The following is a 21029-nucleotide window of genomic DNA, read 5'->3' on the forward strand; positions in this document are numbered from 1 at the left end:
AGCCAACTGTGCATACTTCTCCCTAGGTTTCCTTACCATGGCAAGAAAGTTGATGCAAATACTTTAAAACGTTTTCAGCAGATAGCAAGAAAGTCATCAACTAGAGTAATCTGATGTATATCAGTGGCATTCTGCACACTAAGACCACAAACTGAGAAACATGTAGTTGAACAACTGACTAATGCATATTCACTAATGCGTATCTGCCAAGGCAGACAGACGGTTTCATTGAGCCTAGAATGGGCTCCACATCACTGTGACTTCTGCTGCAAAGCATTACTCACGGCAATCAGCTGGTAGGAGTTGTTCATCATGGCAATGAGCATGTTCAGCAGCACCACCAGGGAGATGACATTGTAGGTCCCAAACATGGTGGCTCCCACAAACTCGGTGAACTCGTGTCTGGCCTTCACATTGGTGACATAGAGATTCAAAAGACCAAAAACGGACCAGAAGAGTGACTGCAGGGTTTCAAAGAGCCTAAAAGAGATGCAGGAACAGGTTAGTTCTCTGAGAAGTGTGGAGAGCCACGAGGTGGCTTATAAAGCGGCAGTTATATTTTGGGCGGGTAGACTGCCATGCTTGCGTAGTTCGGTTTCCAGATAGCCAGCTCACTTTATCTGGACACTTTGCTCTTCTTCCTGGAATATTCTCTCTCTCCTCTCAGAGTACTGGTAACTTAGAAATGCCTAGAGCATATCTCACGGGCCGTTTCCTCTACCAAACCATATTTCCCACTGCAGACCATGCTATCTATTACCTTTCTAATGATTCGGGTTCAGTGAATGCAGAGCTTAAGAACACAGAGCTTTGCAAGTTGGAGAGATGACTAAGTGCTGCTCTTCTAGATGACCCAAGTGCAGGTCACTGGACCATGTCACAACTGTCTGTTACTTCAGCTCTAGGGAATCTGTCTCCTCTGGCCTCTATAGGCAATCACACTAATAGGCACACACTGACATAAAGACATACATTTGCCTACATATAATTAATTTTTTAATGTAATGTGGAGCTTGGGCTATACTGCATTATGTTGAAATCTCAGCTGACCTTGCTTTCTCTCACACTGAATAAACATGAGGACATGTTGCCTTTCCCCTCTCCCTTGGTTTTGGTCCCAGGGATGGAAGATGGGGGCTCATGTAGGCTAAATATCATCCCTATCACTGAGTTGTACTCTAGTTTCTACTTTCTTGTTCTCACAGGACTCAGGTACTACTAAGCTCAATGGATGAGCTTGATGCATCTCAAAATAATAAGTTATATGTTTTAATATTATATGCTTTAAGTATTATTAAGAACACTATACACATGCTGTATGTGTTTTTAAAAATTTTTTTTACAAGATCCCAATTCATTGTACAGACTAGACTGGCCTCCAAGTCAATATTTGCTGCCTCTGCCTCTTGGTTGCTGGGATTAAAGGTATGCTCCACCACACCGTGGTGTGTTTTACACTTTTATGAATACATTATTTTTTGAGATTAAATTTTATATTGTAAATGAAGGCATTTCTTAGCTCCAATAAAGAAGATAAATTCTGAATCCATTTTAACTTTTAAGCTACTTTACTTGGGAACACAGATTTCTTGCTAATGCATACATTATTATGACTCATAAAACTTTATGATAAAAAGCAGTAGCTTTTACATTAGAATATGTATTACTAATCCATAAAATGATGTGGTATTGCAAAGAAATGGGGAAAACATATAAAAAGAATCATAGAAAAAATCCAAGAGGTGATTTTTATATGATAACTATAGAGAATTTCAAAATCTGTGGAGGAAATATTGACTTTTTAATGAATAAGAAACCAATACATTAGAGAAAAACCTTATTATTATTGATGATGTTACATTCAGAGATTGATTGGCTCAAGAACACTCAGCTAGTAAGTGCTGAGCCAGAATTCAAGGGCAGCTTTTTGTGACCTCACCAAGCTGTTAATTATGCCAATCTCTATTAGATGGCTCTGCACATTACTGCTTTCTGTTTTAGTCTCCATACCCAAACATGGAACGTTGCTGTGATAATCTTTTGGCACCTGAGGTTTCTTCTGTCTTGTATTCAGAAATCTGCCTAATATTCTGCCTAACAAAGACAAAGCCTCTCTAACATATTTGCTAATGCTTTGGGTGAAAATCAATGATATGCTCCATAAACTTTCAGATGACACAGGACTGGGAAAAGTGGCTAATAAACTGAAATGAAGACTCAAAGAAAGAAAGTTCTCTTCTGACCTCTACACCAATGCTGTGGCATATGTGTCTCCCCAACAACATGTAATTAAAAATGTTAGAAAACATTTCAACAGCTTGAAGCAATGGGTTGAGAGTAACATACAGAATACAATAGAGAGCTGGGTATTGCTTGTCCAGGTGCTGGATGAGAGAAATAGGGAAAAAAAGCCAAGGGGTTTTGCTGAAAGTGAGCTTAATGTGATCAGTAGAGTGGCAGAGCTGGATATACAATTTATGCTACCAAAGGGGGTAGAGACAAAAGCAAACGATCTACAATGAAGAAGAGGATTGCTTCATGCCCATCCATGTGGTAAATGGCTTCCTTTTCCAACTGGTGATTCTGAATAAGGTTAACTAGACCACCCAAAATTTATTTTCTGGTGATGCCGTATAATATTTATGTGAGACGTTATCACTGGGGAACGTCAGATAAAAGCTCCATGGGGTTCTCTTATATTATTTCTTAATGTTGCAAGCATGTAAGTCTATAATTATCTCCAGATTTAGAGTGACAGTTATTATCACTCTTCACTGTTTCAATTATTTAATTGAATATCTTTAGTTCCTGGGCTTCTGTATGGTAAGTACAAACCTGATTACAATGGGAGTCTCACTTTGGTGGAGACAGACAGATGACTAACATACAGAAGGTTACATATGATAGAAGACATGTGTTTAAGATGCTGTAGGGAAATGGAAATAATCTACAGGAGAGAGTGTGCATGAAAAAGTTTTAGAACTGGTGACACTTAAAATCTAAAAGGCTGGAGAAGAGTCTGCCAAACTAGCCAGGTGTGTGATTCTTAATTGTGTGTGTGTGTCAAATTGACACAGCTGGGAAGAGGAACCCTCAACTGAAGAATTGTCTCCTTCAAATTGGCCCATGGGCTTGTCTGTGGGGGAATTTTACTGATTGCTAATTGATGTAGGAGGTTCTAGTCCACTGTGTGCAGTATCATCCCTAGGCTGAAAGGTGGGCCTGGGCTGTTTAAAAAAAATTTTGAGCATGAGTCTGCAAACCAAGTCGGTTAGCAACAGTCCTCCACTGTCTCTGCTTTAGTTCCTGCCTCCAGATTCCTGCCTTGACTTTCTGAATTGACTTTCCTCAATAAAGGACTATCACCTCAAAGTGTAAGATGATTTAAAGCTTTCCTTCTCCATGTGGTTTGGTCAGAGCAATTTATTAGAGCAAGAGAACTCTAACTTCAACTGTGAGGACAGGCAGAGGGAGTGGTGAACCATGTACAAGAGCCACACAGTTGAGACAAGAAGCTTTTGTGTATCTTGGAAGCAGAAAATATTGACTATGAAGAAGAGTGAAAGTGTGTAGGGGCTTGCTTTCAAATTTCCAAGTCCCTGCATGATATGGTAAAGAAGTTGGATTTATAGAGGGTAGCATGCACTGGGTAGCCATCAAGCCAGGAATAATAAAATGATACTGGGATTTAGAAAGACATTTCCACACAGTGTGAGGGAGATTATCATGAGGGGAGGCAGGAGACCAGCTAAGAGGTTCTTTCTGTGATTCTTAGTATTTAGGCCTGAACCTAAACAGTGTTATTCTCTGTATCTCTGTCTCTGTCTCTCTCTGTGTGTATGTGTGTGTTAGAGACAGTGAGAGAATGAGAGAGGGAGAGAGAGAGGAGCTTTAGAAAGCACAACTGACAGGGTGAGTAAAACACTGGCTGTTTCATGAAGAAGAGTGTAAGCATGTCAGCTGGCTTGCAGGATTCTGGCTGCTGTCATTTAATGAGCTGAGGAATTAAAGGGAATATAAGTTAAGAATGACAACATGGAGGTAAGTGATTTAGTTGTGGACACTCAGTGTCTTAAACGGGCTGTGGAATGAATACCCAGGTGTTTTCAGGGGACATCTGTAGATGAGCTCCCGGACCACTGAAAACAGATATTGGACTTACAAGTTAGCATCTTTACATTTTCATTCTGTATCCCTCATCAGTCTCTATGTCCAGAGACTGATGGTGCTTTTCTAAGTGCCTCTTTCAAGAGCAGATGAAAGCTGGGTACTCCCAATATGGAATGCAGAGCTTGAATCAATGAAAGGGTTGCCATGTAGTTGTTAGCATGTATATTGTGTTCCTTACAAAATACATCTAAAGTGGAAAAGAATTTTCACCACATCTTAAAGCACAATAGCAATGACATTCCTCAAGAATCATAAGGAAGAAGGAAAGTTAGGTGGGCAGGCACCAAACTTTTCATGAGGTATCTAAAAATAACTCACATTTTCTTTCTGTAGAAGACCGTCATTTTCCTAGAGGGGACAGAAGCTCTACAAGAAGAGCAACAGAACCAAGAAATCTTGGCCCAGGTGTCTTTTCTGACACTGATACTCCAACAAGGACCATGCATCAGATAACTTAGAACCCCTGCACAGATGTAGCCCATGGCAGCTCAGTGTCCAAGTGGGTTCCCTAGTAATAGTAACAGGGACTGTCTCTGACATGAACTCAGTGGCTGGTTCTTTGATCACCTCCTCCTGAGGGGGGAGCAGCCTTACCAGGCCACAGAGGAAGACAATGCAGCCAGTCCTGATGAGACTTGATAAGCTAGGGTCAGATGGAAGGGGAGGAGGACCACCCCACCTTTGGACTGGGGGAGAGGTATGGGAAGAAAAGTGGGAGGGTGGGGTTGGGAGGGGATGAGAGAGGAGGCTTCAGCTAGGATCCAAAGTAAATAGACTGCAATAAATTAAAATGCTGTCTTTTTTATTTTTTATTTTTGGCTGACCAGCATGCATTTTAATAGGTGATATTATCAACACCAAGGTTGAAGTGTTTAAAAGAAAATAAATCTGGATCATGACTCTTTGGAAGAAACTGATCCAAAGGTGGAGGTAAAGTTGAAGTGACATTACTGCTACTTTGGGTCCAACATGACAATGCATGTTCATACCTGATACCTCAAGACATAATTTCATGTATGGCAGATTCCCATTCATGTTGATAGTCCCTTTGAAGGAAACATGGGAGCAACATGTCCATTGGCAACAGAAGTATTCATAGTGATTACAAACTTGCAGGAAGGCATTTCACATACTTCCTTGGCAGATTTCACACAGAAAGGGAGTCATTAGGACTCGGTGTCCTGGAAGACACCTTGCATTCAATTGTTCCACCCTTTCAAAGACTTTTACAGGAGTAATCTAGTCTCTTGGTTCAAATGACACTGCAGAATTGCTCTTTCTAATGCTGTTAGGTGGATATGAGTCCTGTCCCCAGAGGCATGCAGAAGAAGAAGGCCAAGTTCCTAGCGATGAAACTCCAGCAAGGTTACTGTTACAAAGTTACTGTTAGGCACTCCATTTGGCTTAACAACACAGTGATAGCTCTTGACTGACCCACTCTGGACCTTTATCTACTCATTTTTTTTCCCATCTGAGATTTTACTGTGATCCATAGGAAGAGAGATGGGTGATGGTCTGCTTGAGGTGAAGAGGGTTGCCGTGGGCAATGTAATGAGCCAACGTGTCTCACTCCAACATGTTCATTGGAGAGATCACTTGAAAGATAAGAGGAAGCATGTTTAGAGAGAACATACATGGGAAGACTTCCTTCTCTTTATGGGATGGAGATTCACAGTGGAAAGACTCTGAGAACTTCCTTTGGGAAAGAGAATTTTCTCATTTTATCACAATATTTCTGAAACATATCTTACCTCAGACGATTTTCATGCCCATTACCAGTCCATTGAATGGTGGAATTTAAATAACTTACTTTAGGGAATACAGCTAGAGGCAAGTCATGTAGGGAAGAGAGAAAGCCTTGAGTTTTCCTGAGTACAATTGATTAAGTTAAAAAATCCTTTTGTAAAACTGAGTATAATGGTGAAAATCTGTAATCCTAGGACTTGGGAGGTAGAGATGGGAGGATCAGGAAATCAAAGTCAGCCTCAGCTATACAGGGATTTCAAAAGCCATGCCAGAATAATATGAGACCTTGTCCTCAAATGACAGCAATAGCAACAACAACCAGAACAAAACACCCTTGGCCTCTAGCCATTTCTTGTTCTTAAGGCAGAGTGTTGCTGTGTAATCTAGGTTGGCTTCAAACTTGCAATCTCTCTGCCCCTTCCTAGGAGGGCTGAGATTCCAGCACTTGACCTGGCCATGGTTACTAAAGTTTTTTCTAGAATGTCTAAGTCCAGTGAACTGACTTATAGAATTAAGGAAAAAAATAACTCACTGGAAGGGGTCAGCAAAATATCTCAGTGAGTAAAAGTGCTTGTTACCAAGCCTGATGGACTTGAGTTTGATTTCCAGACATACATAGTGGAAAGAGAGAATCAGTGTCTAGAAGTATGCAGTGTCATGTATGTGATCTCTCTCTCTCTCTCTCTCTCTCTCTCTCTTTCACACACACACAAAGAAATACATGTTCAAAAAAATCTAAAAATTTTTGACATCTGTAGGAACATGAATTTATGTAAAGGGTATTAATGTTGAGCAAAATAAGCCAGCCATACAAAAACTGCATGATCCAACCCATGTATGGAATGTAAAAGCATTGATATTATGGAAGTACAGAGCAGAATGGTAGTTTTGGGAGGCTGAGAAAGAGCAGAAAGTAGGAGAGATGGGAGAAGTTGGCCAATGAAAACAATGTTGCAGTTGGATGGGAGAAAAGTTCTGGTGATCTCTTATATAATAAGGAGAGTCCAGTTAAGAATAGCACATTGTATGGTTCAAACTGGCTAGAAGAGATCCTTCTTGTTCCACCACAAAGGAATGAGAAATAACTGAGGTGATAAGGATGCTAATTACCCAGATTTGATCATTGTATAGTGTATGCATATATCTAAACTTCACATTGTACCTCCAGATCTGTATAATTTTATATATCCAATCATTTGTTAAAAAACAAAAATGTAAAAGATAAATTCTTCATATAAGGACTAAATTCTTAATTTAAAGAATCATGAATAAGCTTTGGGTCTCCAGAATGGGTACTGAGATGGACAAAGTGAAGGACAGTGAAGCTCCTAACCTAAGAAAATTGTCTGAACTACCTTCCTTCCTTCTTTCCTTCCTTCCTTCCTTCCTTCCTTCCTTCCTTCCTTCCTTCCTTCCTTTCTTCCTTCCTTCCTTCCTTCCTCTTTCCCCTCCATCCCTTTTTCATTTCTTTCTACATCTCTCCCTTCCCTTTTCCTTTCTGCTTTGGCTCCTTTTAGACAGGGATCTCACTGTGTAGCCAAGGCTATTATCAAACTCATGAACCTTCTGCCTTAGCCTACTGAGTGGTGGGATAATAGGCAGGTATCACAAGCTCTCTCTGCTTCCTTTCTTTCTCTTTTCTATTTATCACTATCATTCTAAAGCCATTCAGGGGAGTGGTGCTGAAAAAATTCCAAAGAAGCAGGTCTTCACAGTAGGAAGGGAAAGCACAGAAGTCACCTGCCCAGAGGCTGTGGTCTTCTGGGACAAAGAACCATGAACAGCCTTCTATACTCAAAATGGAGTGGTGACATTTCCAGCCAATCCTTAAATTTGTTTAGTAAGCAGGTTGACCATAATCTTGCCTCAAGCCTGTCTTACTCTATCTTAGTGTATGCATGTTAAAGAGAGTGCATTAAGATACTTTTGTCTCCTTTGTGATTTAAGCTTGACTTACAGTCATTAATTTACGTTTCTGGCCACTAGTTCCTAGGACTAGCTTGTGCTTTCACACCTTCTGTGGCTGCCACTCTTTTGAATGTTGTAAAAAGTACTCAGAACTACCTTTAAAATATGGAGCCACTGCAAGGCTCTCTCTGTATCTCTGTTTCTGTTAAATCTCTTTTTCTTCTCCTGCTATTCTTCTAGTACTGTGTTGAAAGGACTTTCTGCCATCCTAGGCTCTTTAGTTAGATCTGCAGAGAGCTCTGCTTTTCCCATGAAGGGATATGGGCAAAGCTGTGCATGGAAAATACAGCAAAAAGGAAGACAGGAAGAAAGCAAAAGAAAGAGAGATGCTCTTCTTACGTGGAGAAGGCGTTGTTCTGTTTCTCACACCGGATCCCCTTGCAGTTGTTAGGTTCATCGATGGCTCTTGTCTCATAGTAAAAGTAAAGCTGGTTGAGTCCGTTGGCAAAAGCCAGCAGCACTAGGCAGTAGATAAAGAGGAACTTGAGTATATCAAGAAGCATGCGTCCCAGAGAGATCTGCAGAGGTCCTAAGTGGGAGTTGGCTGTGAACAAGGATATGAGACGCAGGGAACTTAAAATGTTGGATATCGCGAAGAGCGCTTCAGCGATCAGAGTCGGGTGCCACATTTCCCATTCTTCCCTTGGACGAGAACCGTTGTACTGGAACAAATAAACAAACAAACAAGAAGTGCACAATATGAGAAGGACAGTGAATATGTCCCCAGATTTTTTCCCCTTTGTACCCTTCCGCTCACAAAGTAGGCACCCAGGACTCAGCTTCCATAAAATTCCCCATGCATGGCACTATTGGTTGTCTTGCCCCATTCAGTCAGTACACAGTGCAAATAACTCTCTCCTTCCCACTGTTATCCAAATATATACCATGCAGATATACATAGCAGAAGGGATTTCAGAGCCCTCATCTGCGACAGCCACCTGTGGTTTATCAACAGACATTTTCTAGCTGCGAGTTTACCAGATTGCTCTTGGGTGTTTCTGAAAAGAAGCCATTGGGGTGCCTAAGGTAGTGAGGACCAAATTATTTCACTTCACAGTGAGATTTCCTCTCAGATATATGCCATGTCCCTGCCCTGCATTGGCCTGAAATACGTGGTCAGTTTGCAGTTCTTGAAGGACAACAGATAGATTCAGGGGAAGCTCAGTGTTCATTCTCCAGGCTCGGCTGCCTCCAGTGTGACGCCGATGGAGAGTCCTCAGGGAGCCTTTCCCCAGAGCTCTGTGCTGCATTTTTAGCAGTTTGTAATGTATTCTACGCCATCGCAAATGGCATGTCAACCTTCCAGGTAGCAAATTTAGTACTTCTTTCCTTAGTGACATATGGATGTATTTTACTGTTTCTCTAACAACTCTCTGAGTTAGAAAGGCCTTCCAGTGCAGATGAAGAACCGGGAAGCTGAAGGAGAGGGAAGAGCCACTATTTATGGAGTTGGCTGCCCATTTCCAGCCTTCCGAAGGCCTCTGTCACAGCCTCATCAAAAAGTGTGAGATGGTGAGGTCAGGACTCTTATTTGGAAATTGCACTCAAAATGGCCTGTCACTTTTACCTTCACATTCAAAGTAGGATGATGTCATTCTCACTCTACACGTTTCTGATTCTGTATTTATGTGCAAGAGTCTCAGCACCCCATACCGGAGAATAGTATGGAAATACAAGGAACTAACTGTTAACCATCCCAAGGACAAAAGTAGGTTTTGCCTGGAATACAATATGAAGCACCATTACTTTTCACTTTCATTTAAACATCACAGTTTCTGAGAAAATGCATTGCGGGCCAAATTAACCAATAAAACTGGTGGTGTTAAAATCACTTGTGTATATCCAACATTCTTCATTGTCAGGGGAATCAGAGAGACCATGTCACATGAATGCATCTACTTCAGATGAGCCTTAATGGTGACTGATTAATTTTTTTGTAATCTCAACCAAATTTTCTACATCTTTCTTCAAAGAAAAATAAAAACAGTTTTTGAATCACTGTGGGCAAGTAGGTGGTGTGCCTGTCTTACAAATGGAGGAAATATTTTTGAAATACAGAGGGACTTGCTAAAAGGTCACACAACGAATTTGATGGCAGAGCAGGAACTGAACCCCAGGTCCTTCGACATTAAGGCTGGCAACTGTTCTCATGAAATGTCACACACATGAGGGTTGATCTCACAACACAGATGTTGCAAATGTTGGTACAAGTTGTGAGAGCTGTGTGAGAGATTGAGATTCTTTGGTGATAGGCGAACAGAACCTATGTTTTAAAATGAGAACTAAATGACATGGCGTATGTGCAGTCTAGAATTTATTTGATTTTTTTACTGTTTCTCCACCAGCAGAACTCTGTTGCCCACAGCGTGGCAGATCTTGATGTACAGGATACTCTGAAGCATGGAAGACAATTCTCTTAGGATATTTCTAGTTTGCATCTTACACCTATGGAGAACACCTTAACTGATAGGGAGGAAATAAGCTCAGAGTTCATCCAGCATGGATGTCAATAGGCATTTTTCTGTCAGTTGCCAGATAGTGCATATTTTTGGCTTTATCAGCTATAGGTCTCAGTCACAACTTAACACTCCCTTTGTAGGTAGCACTGAAGTGGCCAAAGACAGTGAATAGGCCAGTGGATAAGCCAAATTTGGTCCACAGACCAAAGCTTGATAACTTCTGATCCAATATTGTCAATTTTCAACTGTATTTCTTAGACCCTCAACATTTAATGGAGACATCTAATGACCACTGCAGGAGCCAAAGTGGCAGATTAGATGACACATTATTGATGCCAACCCAGCCCTCTGGGACATTTTATATCCTGTAGTTCCATGTAAGTTACCGCTTAAATATATGTTTCCATGACTACAAAGCTTGAAAACCACTAATAGAGTTTAATTTGCTTGTTTATTAGAGGCAATACTGAGACTCAGAGAGGTGGAAGGATTGGCAGTTGGTGATCTAGCTCACAAGTGTGAGTATGGATTAAATTCGTGTATCCAGAAGCTAGGTTAGTGACACTGGGAGATTAATGACATTTCTTATATTCTTTGAAATAGAATGCAGTTTGAAACTGGGCCTCACTTTTTTTTTCAATGAGGTGAGAATTACATTCTGTAAACTCAAAAGTGAAATATGAACAGGAATAGCCTAATGTGAAGACTTGATGATGGCAGGATGTTAAATGATCACTATATGCAGAAGGAACACTCTTGGGCTCCTTTCAAGAATGTTTCACGAATGCATTCAATATTCATGCTCGTAATGCCCTTCTTTTGCAATAAAGGCTGAGAGCTTACGTAGTTTTAGTACTTTCTCTAATGAAAAGCCCTTATTCTAACAACAGGAGCCACGTTAACTATGAAAGGGTGCTGTAGTTTTATCACAATATTATTTGATGTATACTTGGATAAATTGTACATGTTCAAAAATATTCATTTTTATATTAGAGAGTTATATATATAGTTATGCTCTCTATAACTCTCAAGGTCTTACAGTTTAAACAATATGCGTATTTGGTGTGTAAAAATAAACAAAATTGTTGGAGACTTGGGGGCCAGCCATCTTTGCCATTCTAAAAGTCCTCAATGTGAAATTTAATACCCAAAGCATGACTGACTAGACACCTTGGGGAATGAACTGTCAGCCAGCTCTCATGCAAAAAAAAAAAAAAAAAAAAAAAAAAAAAAAAAAAAAAAAACTCACATCACAACAGAAGGAGCATAGCCACACTTTCTATTAGTAAGCAGTAGACCTGACCTCTGACCTCTGTGGAGGGGTACCTGAAACTTTAATTCAAATTTATTGTCTCGTTTTGCTTGGAAGAGGTAATCTTACATGTGTTGTATCTCTGTGGATAAGAGAACCAGACTCAACCCATTCACAGGTCTCATTAAGAAATCAAAATTGTGCATATTTTATAATGATTTTCAGGGTAATTCAAGGTGCTTTTATGTAGGGAGAGTAATAGTGTAGTGGGGCTTGCACAGGGCATGCATTTTCTGAACTGGTAGGGTGATGTGGCTTGAGCGATACTGAAAAAATGTGGGCTTGTGACAGACTGAGTGATTATCCTGACAGAGAAATAATGAGGAAAACAGAGGTTCCTGTAGACCTACGTGTCCCACAGTTTCTGGGGTTGTGCTGCTTGTCACGTGAAGAATGGGTTGGGGAAGGAGGGATGTCTGGCTTTGTGAAACAGTGACTAAGAAGGTGAAGTAGAGCAGATGCTACCTCTACTACAGACATCAGTTTGTTCTATATGCCTCCACAGGGAGGAGGGGTCTCCACAGGCTAGAGAATAGGAAACTATTAATGAAGTAGAAAAGAACTGATTTTACTAAAGTGATAACAGATACGAGGACTTTTGGAGGTAAGTAATTGAGTGGATTTCCTGCCACTGCCCTGTGTGAGTCTCAGTGTGTCATCTTCTTCGGAGGAATGTTAGAGGCTTGAATGTTTACACACTGAAAACTGAAGACACCTCTACCCCAACAGTCCGAGAAACTTAAGGACTCCTATGAAAAACATATTCCATTCTCCACCTGATTTGCTGAAGTCGACACTACTTCCTGGCTATCGAATGGGTCTCTGGAATGTTTTCTCCTGTGAATGGGACACTTAACTGATTTTTCTCATAAACTCTTCTTGCTCTGGGTACAAAAGTTTATCAACATAACCCAACCAAACTAACTGGGGAAGAAAAACACTAGCCATTCCATTTTACCTTGACATAGGCCACAATCTTCAAAGAAATAGTTGCCAGGTAGAGGGAGTTCATTGCAAAATCCATTAAGTTCCACCAATCATGGATGTATTCGGTGAATCCTCCATCCCACATCTCCTTTATCTCCCCCCAAATGAAACCTGAAAAATGGAGACCAAGAGTTTATTTCTTTATCAAGATAGTGTTGGGTATCACAACAGAAGTCCCCAAATGAGTAAAGATGATATTTCTGAATGAAGTGATGAATAAAGAGTCATAAATGATTTGTAAATGAACTCCCCTCAGCGGGTAAGACTCTTAGAGTTGGAGATCACTTACCTTTCTTTCCTTGGTTACCTCATCTCCAGATCTTGAATTTGTCAAACCTAGTATGCTTTTCATTTTTCTGGACACTCCCACTTTTATTTTTCAAAAATTGCATACAAACTACTAGGTTTCATTATGACATTTTGAAACAAAAAGGCATAATTTGCTTTTGTTGTTCTCAACCACTTTTCTCATCCATCTCTCTTCTCCCTCCTTTAGCCTTCTACTCCTGGTAGCCCTTTTTGGCTTTCATGTCACATATGTTCTATTTCCTCTTCCTCAACACCTCTTTTCTCCATCTCATGGTCTTCTTTCTATTTTTATGACGTACATTCACACTAACGCTCATATAAAAGCAATGATCTACATATAAGGAAACATGAAGTATATGTCTTTCGAAGTCTAGGTAACCTTGTTAAATATAATATTTTCTGGATTCACCAATTTTACTGTATATTTCACAATTTTATTATTCTTTACAACTGAATAACCTTCCATTGTGTGTAGGTACCCTGTCTTCATTATCCATTCATCTGTTTATGGACATCTAGGCACTTCCTTGTTATTGTCATAGTGCAGCAATAAACATAGAAGTGCAAGTATCTCTATGGTGGGATATTGGGTGTTTTGGTCACATGACCCATGAATAGCATGGTTTTATGAGAAACGACCACATTGATTCCAGATTGCATGCAGAAGCCTCCCACCAACAGTGAATGAGGTGCTATCCATTCCCCCAACCCTGCATCACTACTTTCTGGATGACAGCCGTTCTGACTAGGGTGCGATAAAATTGCAAAGTAGTTTTAATTTTCATTTCCCAAATGGCTAAAATATTCATTGTCCACTTTGTCCTCCCCCCAACCCTTGGCAGCTGAGACAGGGTTTCTCTGTGTAGTCTTGGCTGCCTTGGACTCCCTTTGTAGACCAGGCTGGCCTCAGACTCACAGAGAGCCAACTGCCTCCGCCTCCTGAGTGCTGGGATTTAAGGTGTGCACCACCACAGCCAGCTCACTTTGTCCTTCTTAATTGGAGGCTGTTGTAATTTTATCTTGAACTTTAGTTTACCTTCTGCAGTATTAGGCACTGGAGTCTACATTCTTCTCATTTTGGAGTGTAGTAAATTGACTTCATCAATATTATTCCATGGTCTTTACTTTCCACTGAGTGCTAAGGAGAAAGACTCTCCATGGGTTTTGAGGTACTCACCAGGACCCACACTGCCAGACATAAGTGCTGAAGTTAGGCATTGTGGCTCCAAATCATTTAGGGTCCCATTTTCTGTTCTTTTCTAAGTATATGTTTTTGTTTTTATTTTTTTCTTTCTGTGTCTGTCTGTGTGTGTGTGTGTAATTTTGCCTGTTGACAGAGATGCTTCAGTAAAAGTTTGTGGCTGTGGTCAAGGGCATAACTTTCCAGACTTTAAACAGAGAACAGGACAGGAGCTTACCACAGAGGACCTCTGAAAGACTCTACCCTGCAGGGTATCAAAGCAGATGTTGAGACTCAGAGCCAAACTTTGGGCAGCATGCAGGGAATCTTATGAAAGAATGGGGAGATAGAAAGACCTGGAGGGGACAGGAGCTTCAGAAGGAGCTCAACTGAAAGAGAGCAACAGAACCAAAAAATCTGGGCACAGGTGTCTTTTCTGAGACTGATAATCCAACCAAAGACCATGTATGTATATATCCTAGAACCCCTGCACAGATGTAGCCCATAGCAGCTCAGTAACCAAGTGGTTTTCCCTAGTAAGGGGAACAGGGACTGTCTTTGCCATGAACTCAGTGGCTGGCTCTTTGATCACCTACCCCTGAGAGAGGAGCAGCCTTGCTAGGCCACAGAGGAAAACAATGCAGCCAGTACTAATGAGACCTGATAGACTAGGATCAGATGGAAGGGGAGGAAGACCTCCCCTATCAGTGGACTGAGGGAGGGGCATGGGTGGAGAAGAGAAAGGGAGGGTGAGATTGAGAGGGGAGGTGGAAGGGAGCTACAGGGGGGATAAGAAAGGAATAAACTGTAATTAATAAAAATAATAAAAAAATTATTGAAAAAAAAATGAACAGCACTTAAGGGTGATGTTAATTTCTAGACCCAGTGTAGGTCATAGGGTGTCTTTGATAAAATCCTAAGTACTGCTCAAAAGGTTAGCTTGGGGTTCATAGTTTGGGTGACAAAGACTTAGAAGATGGCATGTACTGGAGAGTTCAGTTTCATTTAATTATGCCTAGAGATCACAGGTGACCAACTTTTACCATTGTCAGTGCCAATTTCCCAGTTTTTTCTGCTGATTGTGCGATCAGTATCTAAATAGTACATGGCACCTGAACGGGTGCTGGGATTATATGAAGTAGAAACAAACACAAGAAATCAGCATCCTCCATGTGCTTCCTGGTTATGGGAAAGGGTGTTTTAAATAGAATGCTTGCCCTGTCTAGTTTACCTGAAGCCTATACTGACTGACACAAAGCTTTCTTTCCTAAACCCACTAACAGCCATTTTTTTTCCACCCTAGAAGATGTTAGGTGAACAGATGCAAACTCAGAGAACATGTTTGGTTTAGGAGAGCTCAAACATAATTGAGTGATCAGAACCTAGCGTAGAAGGAGCCACCTTTCTTAAATTCTCACCAAAGGTCTGCTGGAGGGGTTCTAGTTCAGAGCTATTCCGAGTACAGGTTCCCGTATTATTTTTAAGCAGGGCTAGAAAACAGCCTTGTCATTATAGCTCTGTTTCACTCACCTAGAACCCAGGGCAATATCATCCATTCCACAACAGTTGGGGGAGGTCCTTGTACATGGAGGTCTGTTCGGACAATATGCTGAGAAGCCAGGAGAAGCATGAAGAGGAAGGTCAAATAAGATGCTGTGTGGCATATGAACTTGATAAAGGGCTTCTTGATGAACAACCCAAGGTTGCTTCTGGGTGAGATCAGATAGGCTATGGACAGCATAGGGAACAAGAACCCAATGGTCATGCAGGTCAGAAGCTTGACTACCCAGTGTTTTCTCCGCCATCCAGGGAAGCCATCATACCACAGGGTGGCAAGCAGTTGTTGGCAGTTTGGCTGAGCGACAAACTGGGGAAAGAAAAGAACAAGTTAGCAAGTTAGGCCCCTAAGATGTCCACGGAAAAAGTCAGCGTTCATAATACTTCTAGCCAGTCTTCTCCACCAAGAGGCTAGTCTGTAACAGATCCTCAGGAAATATTGAGAATCACTCAAAGCACATGAAAACAAAAAATCTAGGTTCCCAGGTTCTTTCTGTATGGGCCAAGGCTCCCTTAAGGTCTGAAGGAATAGAGCCTGGACATCAGTTTTCTAAATTTTCCTGGGAATGTACATGCCTCTCAGCTGAGAATCATGAGGATTTTTATCTGACTTATTTATTTCTGCTCATTCCCTTAGCCTACACGGGGTCATCATCTAGTGTGCGGTTTGGTTCTGGGAAAACACAAACTGCCAGAGAATCAACGGCCCATGTCTATGCTTTGAAATGGAAATTAGTTCCCTTTTTGATTTTGTTTTTTCCCATTATGTTTTGAGTATCACTTGGCTGATTTGCAATAAACCAGGTCCTTACGTTGCTAGCTATTTAATACCCTTCCTTGCCTAGACATACAGCAAGAAAAATATGGAGGGCCAACACTGTAATATTGTATACTAGCCCTGCTGGGATTTGACTTAAGGCAATTGACGAAGTGTCAGTGATTAATAATTAAGGAATAATCAGCAATGCCAGTCACCCTCCAGCTGCTACTTCCTGGTAAGTGACTCAGTAGGGAGCTGAGCTGTCAACCATGATTTGAGATACTGCCTGCATCTGACTACTCAAGCTTCCGGGGGGGGGAACAGATTAACATAGTTCTATCATGTAGCACACTAGTACAAAGAACAGAAAGCTCTTCCATCGTTTACCCAACACCCAAGGCAAACTACCCCAGCTTTACCATTATATTTACAATGACCAGGAATTCTTAACCAAATTGTTCTTCTCCTTGGGTAAAGCATATTTCTCAGCAGCCCTGGTTGTGCGACTAAGTTCTCATTAATGGAACAGGAAGAGAAATGGTGTGTGACAGTCCCATGGTTGGCCCATAGAAAGTTGCCATGTGTGTTGCTCTGTGGCTTTACCCCATTTGTAGGGCATTTTATGAGTCCATGTTCCTGTCCCTTAGTATCCATGAGGAAGAGAACTATCCTACTGACCAATTATATTTATCTTGAAACATTACATGTGTGAGGAAATTCTATTGCATTTAAGCCACCATATGCTTTTAGATTTAAAACAGATGACAATTACAGAACTGTGAGAAAAAATCTCTATGCCTGAGAGATGGCTCAGTGTTTAAGAGCCTTGTTGCTCTTGCAGGGGACCCTGGTTCAGTTCCCAGCTGACCCATATGTCAGCTCACAGCCTTTTGTAACCTTCTAGTTCTAAGGGATCTGATGCCTTTGTTTCACCTCTGTGGGCAAAGGCATACATGTGGCACACATACATACAACAAAGCCCAAAACCCTCTTACACACAAAATACACCAAAACATTTTCTAATTTACAAAATATTTTTATCCTCTGACCTCATTTCACTCAAATAAGTTAAAAATTTCTATTATGTATTCACAACTCCTTTCCACAAATCTATACACAAATCATCTAGATCCTTTTTACTTTTCTCTAGCATCACAGACTATAGCACAGAAGTCCAATACTATACAGGGAAGTTAAAGGGTAAGGCTAAATATTTTGATGCAGTGGGAAAAAAACCTGAAAGTATTAAATCTAGTGAGATGCATAAAAAGATTGGGATTTTTTTTTTTAAATTACAGTTTATTAGTCCTCTCCTTAGAAATTTACTCATCAGAGCAGATCAAGTCACCTTGGAATCTTTAGTCCTTCTGATTTTTTTTTTCTCCAGATTTGATGTAGGCCTTTGCAAGCCCTTTACCCTGATCTTCAATACGGTCTGTGTCCCTTTCCCCATTTTCTTCTCAAATAGACAATGCCTTGCAAGTCTGTGTTTAGGCTTCGTTCTGCTTGCATAATTAAAGGCAGCATGCCAAAGCCAGTAGTCTTGCTACCGCTATAATGGTCTCTGAATCCAAATGCAGTAATGACGTCTGGTATGGCCTGATGTGTTTTGACAAAGTGTAGTCTGTCTTCAGCACTGTTGCTTTCACAGGATAAAGGGCATTGATGGTTATTTGTTTCTTCTGAGGCAGGTGGTTGGTCAGGAATTTTCTGCTCTTCACAGTTACTGTGTTATTCCTGATGGTGGTCATCCTCAAACAACCAAAGAAGAAATGGGGACTCCTTTTTGATGGCTAAAACTATCAGTGTGCCAGGAAGGACCTCTCCAAAAGACAGTTTTACAACTGTGAAGTATGGGAGCTGGAAAAAGTATGGTTAAGGCATTAAAGGGAACCCAAGTGAGGCTTTCTGGGTGGGGCAATACCTGAGTGGAATATGAAAGGTTATATAGGAGATGGTTAGATACAGGAGAAGAAAGGGAATAGGAGGAAACAGCAAAAGCAGAGAGCATGACATAAATAAAGACATGGACAGGGGTGAAGAAGGGCCAGGCTCATCTTGGGAGCAGTCTTACTGTGGCTGAAGCTTGCTCTGTGAGGCTGTAAATGATGAGTGATGAAGCTGGAAGGGAGGGAGGGAAGGAGGGGTTAAAAAGCACATCCAAACAACCTAATCTTGAGTTATCATAAATAATGCAGACCAGTCTTAAGAGCAATGGGGAAACAGAAGAGTATAAGTAGGTGTGTGGACACACAGATGTGCGTGTCTGCAAGTTTGTCTAACAGTTTGTAGAATAGGATATGGGTACCATATTCACTTGAAAGGTGATGCCAATGACACCAGCATACATTTGTTGCTATTAGGTACAGCCAGAATGGATACCCAAGTCTGGCAGAGTCTATGGGGTAAACTCCCAAAACATCCATGGGTGGTATGGTCTGAGAAGCACAGAAAGCTGACTTTCTTCACACCTAGCTCGTCGACCTTGCCACACTGGCTGAAACACACATATCCTTCCCTGCTGTGGGAGAAACATTAAAGTTGTACTCACATATTTAGGGAGTGGTAGCATATAAAACTATTGAAATATTGTTATCAGTTTCCAGTCAGCATATTGTGCTAGCTAGTTAAGGGACCCGCCTGTCAGTAAAGCCCAGAGATGATTGGAAAGTGCAGCTAACAGTAGTTTAAGACTATAGTATTTTATAAACTGTATTGCTTCAACTCTTGGCTATGCTACTTACTGTTCTATACTTTTGAACATTATTAAAATTTTAGGTTAATCAGTATGAAATTGCTTTTCATTTATTTGGTCTGTTATCCTCCAACAGTGTCTTCTAGTTTTCAGTTTATAGGTCTTATACGTCATTCATTAATTCTCTTGGTTAGCATTTGATAAATTTTGGTGCTATTTTCTTTCAAATTTAGTTTTGGATTCTATAGTGATAGTACATAGAAACTATCGAGAGATAAAATTTGTAACAAATTTAGTTATCACACTAATGAGCTTTTAGACATGATTCATAAATTGAGACAACCTGTATTCCCCCAAAAAATGACATAAAAGGCTTTTGTTGAAAAAATAAAAATAAATAAATAAAGGCTTTCATTGGACAATCACATAACAACTGGTTGCATAACAACGAAGGGAGAAGAAAATTTAAAAAAAAAGCTAATGGTTAACATCAAGTTACTTTAGTTATTTTTTGTGGTAAGGATCAAAGTGGAGAGAACTTCCTTATTATACTGAATCATGTAGACTGAATCACCTGTTTTCCAAAAATACCCACTTGCTTTGAATATCATCTGGATCGTGAATGCATTGCTTTAATTATGTGAAAGTGATTACTTTGATTTGGTCTGGTCAGAACTCAGTTCAAAATAGTCTCCTCCACAGTTATTGTCTCCTGATTTTGCATGTTGACATTGTATGTTGCAGTCTTACCCATTTCATTTACTAGAACTAAGTTTCTGCTGTTGGTTATTCCTTAGCATTTTCTTTATACTGGATCATGTTGCCCATGAATAGAGTTTAAATTCTTCCTGTCTGAACTGAATGTTTGGTTGTTCTTCTCACTACTATCTCCAGTAAAGTGATGAATTGAAGTAGTGAGAGCAAACATATCTGTCTTAATTCAGGTCTTAGGGCAAAAGGCTTTTTACAGTTTGCTTTAGTTTGCTTTTACCTGGTTGAGGACTTTCACTTCTAATTATACTTTTCACATGTTTTGACCATGAAGTATTGTTGGATCGTGTCAAGTGCTTTTTCTGTGTCAACTGCCATGACCTGTTGGGTTTTCCTCTTCCCTCTGTTACTACATTACATATGTTGAATTGCTTTCACATTTCTGGGATACGTTCCATTCCGCTGGTATGGAATCCTTTTTATGCGTTGTTGCATTCACATTGTTTTTGTTGTTTATTCTGTCATTTTCCCCAAATATTATGGTCTGCCTCAGGTAACCTAGATGTTAAACAACTGTTGCTTTTGTTTTCTAAAATGTCCTTTGAAAAGGGCTTGTAGATAGTGAGTCACATGTCAGAAGACAAGCCCTATGACAATTTTTTTTTTAAGTGACCTGACAGTCACATACTGACAGGTCTCTAGGGATAGGTTTATTTGGAGTGATTCAAAACCATTCCTCTCACTCCAGTGGGTAGCAGGTGCTGACTTTTCACAGATACTGTAGCAACAGGGATTTGGCTTTCAATATCTCTCTGTGGGCTGGGTAGAGGAGGATGGGAATAGGGCATGTTCAAATACTGCAAAACTTGTTATTCCCAATATTCAGCTAGTTTACTCAGATAAATTCATCTCTGATTGTTGGAAGCTTTTGGCTGATTTTTAGAGTTTTGAGGGGGGAAAAAAGCTGGTTTTAAGGGAATTCTCAAGGTCTTGGTGCTATTTTGTAAGACTGGATTTTCAGAAGTCCCAACCATTCTGAAAGTGCTTTGTAATTTTTCAACTCGTCATGTGTGAAAACTGGAGGAAATGATACAGTTCTTCCCCAATTCTGCTGTTCCGAACATAAGAAGAAATAAACGAAACCCAATAAAACAAAGCAAAATGAAGCTTAAGGA

The 21029-nt window shown here is 40.5% G+C and overlaps 1 protein-coding gene across 3 annotated transcripts in view; it reads right to left on the minus strand.

The window, feature by feature from the left end:
* Positions 1–21029, minus strand: part of Trpc5 (transient receptor potential cation channel subfamily C member 5) — a 352275-nt gene that overhangs the window by 37343 nt on the left and 293903 nt on the right. For all 3 annotated transcript variants that reach the window (XM_060374438.1, XM_060374437.1, XM_060374439.1), the window contains 4 exons: positions 15662–15998; positions 12614–12753; positions 8224–8546; positions 285–480 (listed from right to left, as the gene is read on the minus strand). In XM_060374438.1, coding sequence (XP_060230421.1) covers positions 285–480; positions 8224–8546; positions 12614–12753; positions 15662–15998 — 996 coding nt within the window. The remainder of the gene's footprint in view (positions 1–284; positions 481–8223; positions 8547–12613; positions 12754–15661; positions 15999–21029) is intronic.

Source organism: Meriones unguiculatus, chromosome X (assembly GCF_030254825.1).
Source record: "Meriones unguiculatus strain TT.TT164.6M chromosome X, Bangor_MerUng_6.1, whole genome shotgun sequence".
Classification (NCBI taxonomy): domain Eukaryota; kingdom Metazoa; phylum Chordata; class Mammalia; order Rodentia; family Muridae; genus Meriones; species Meriones unguiculatus.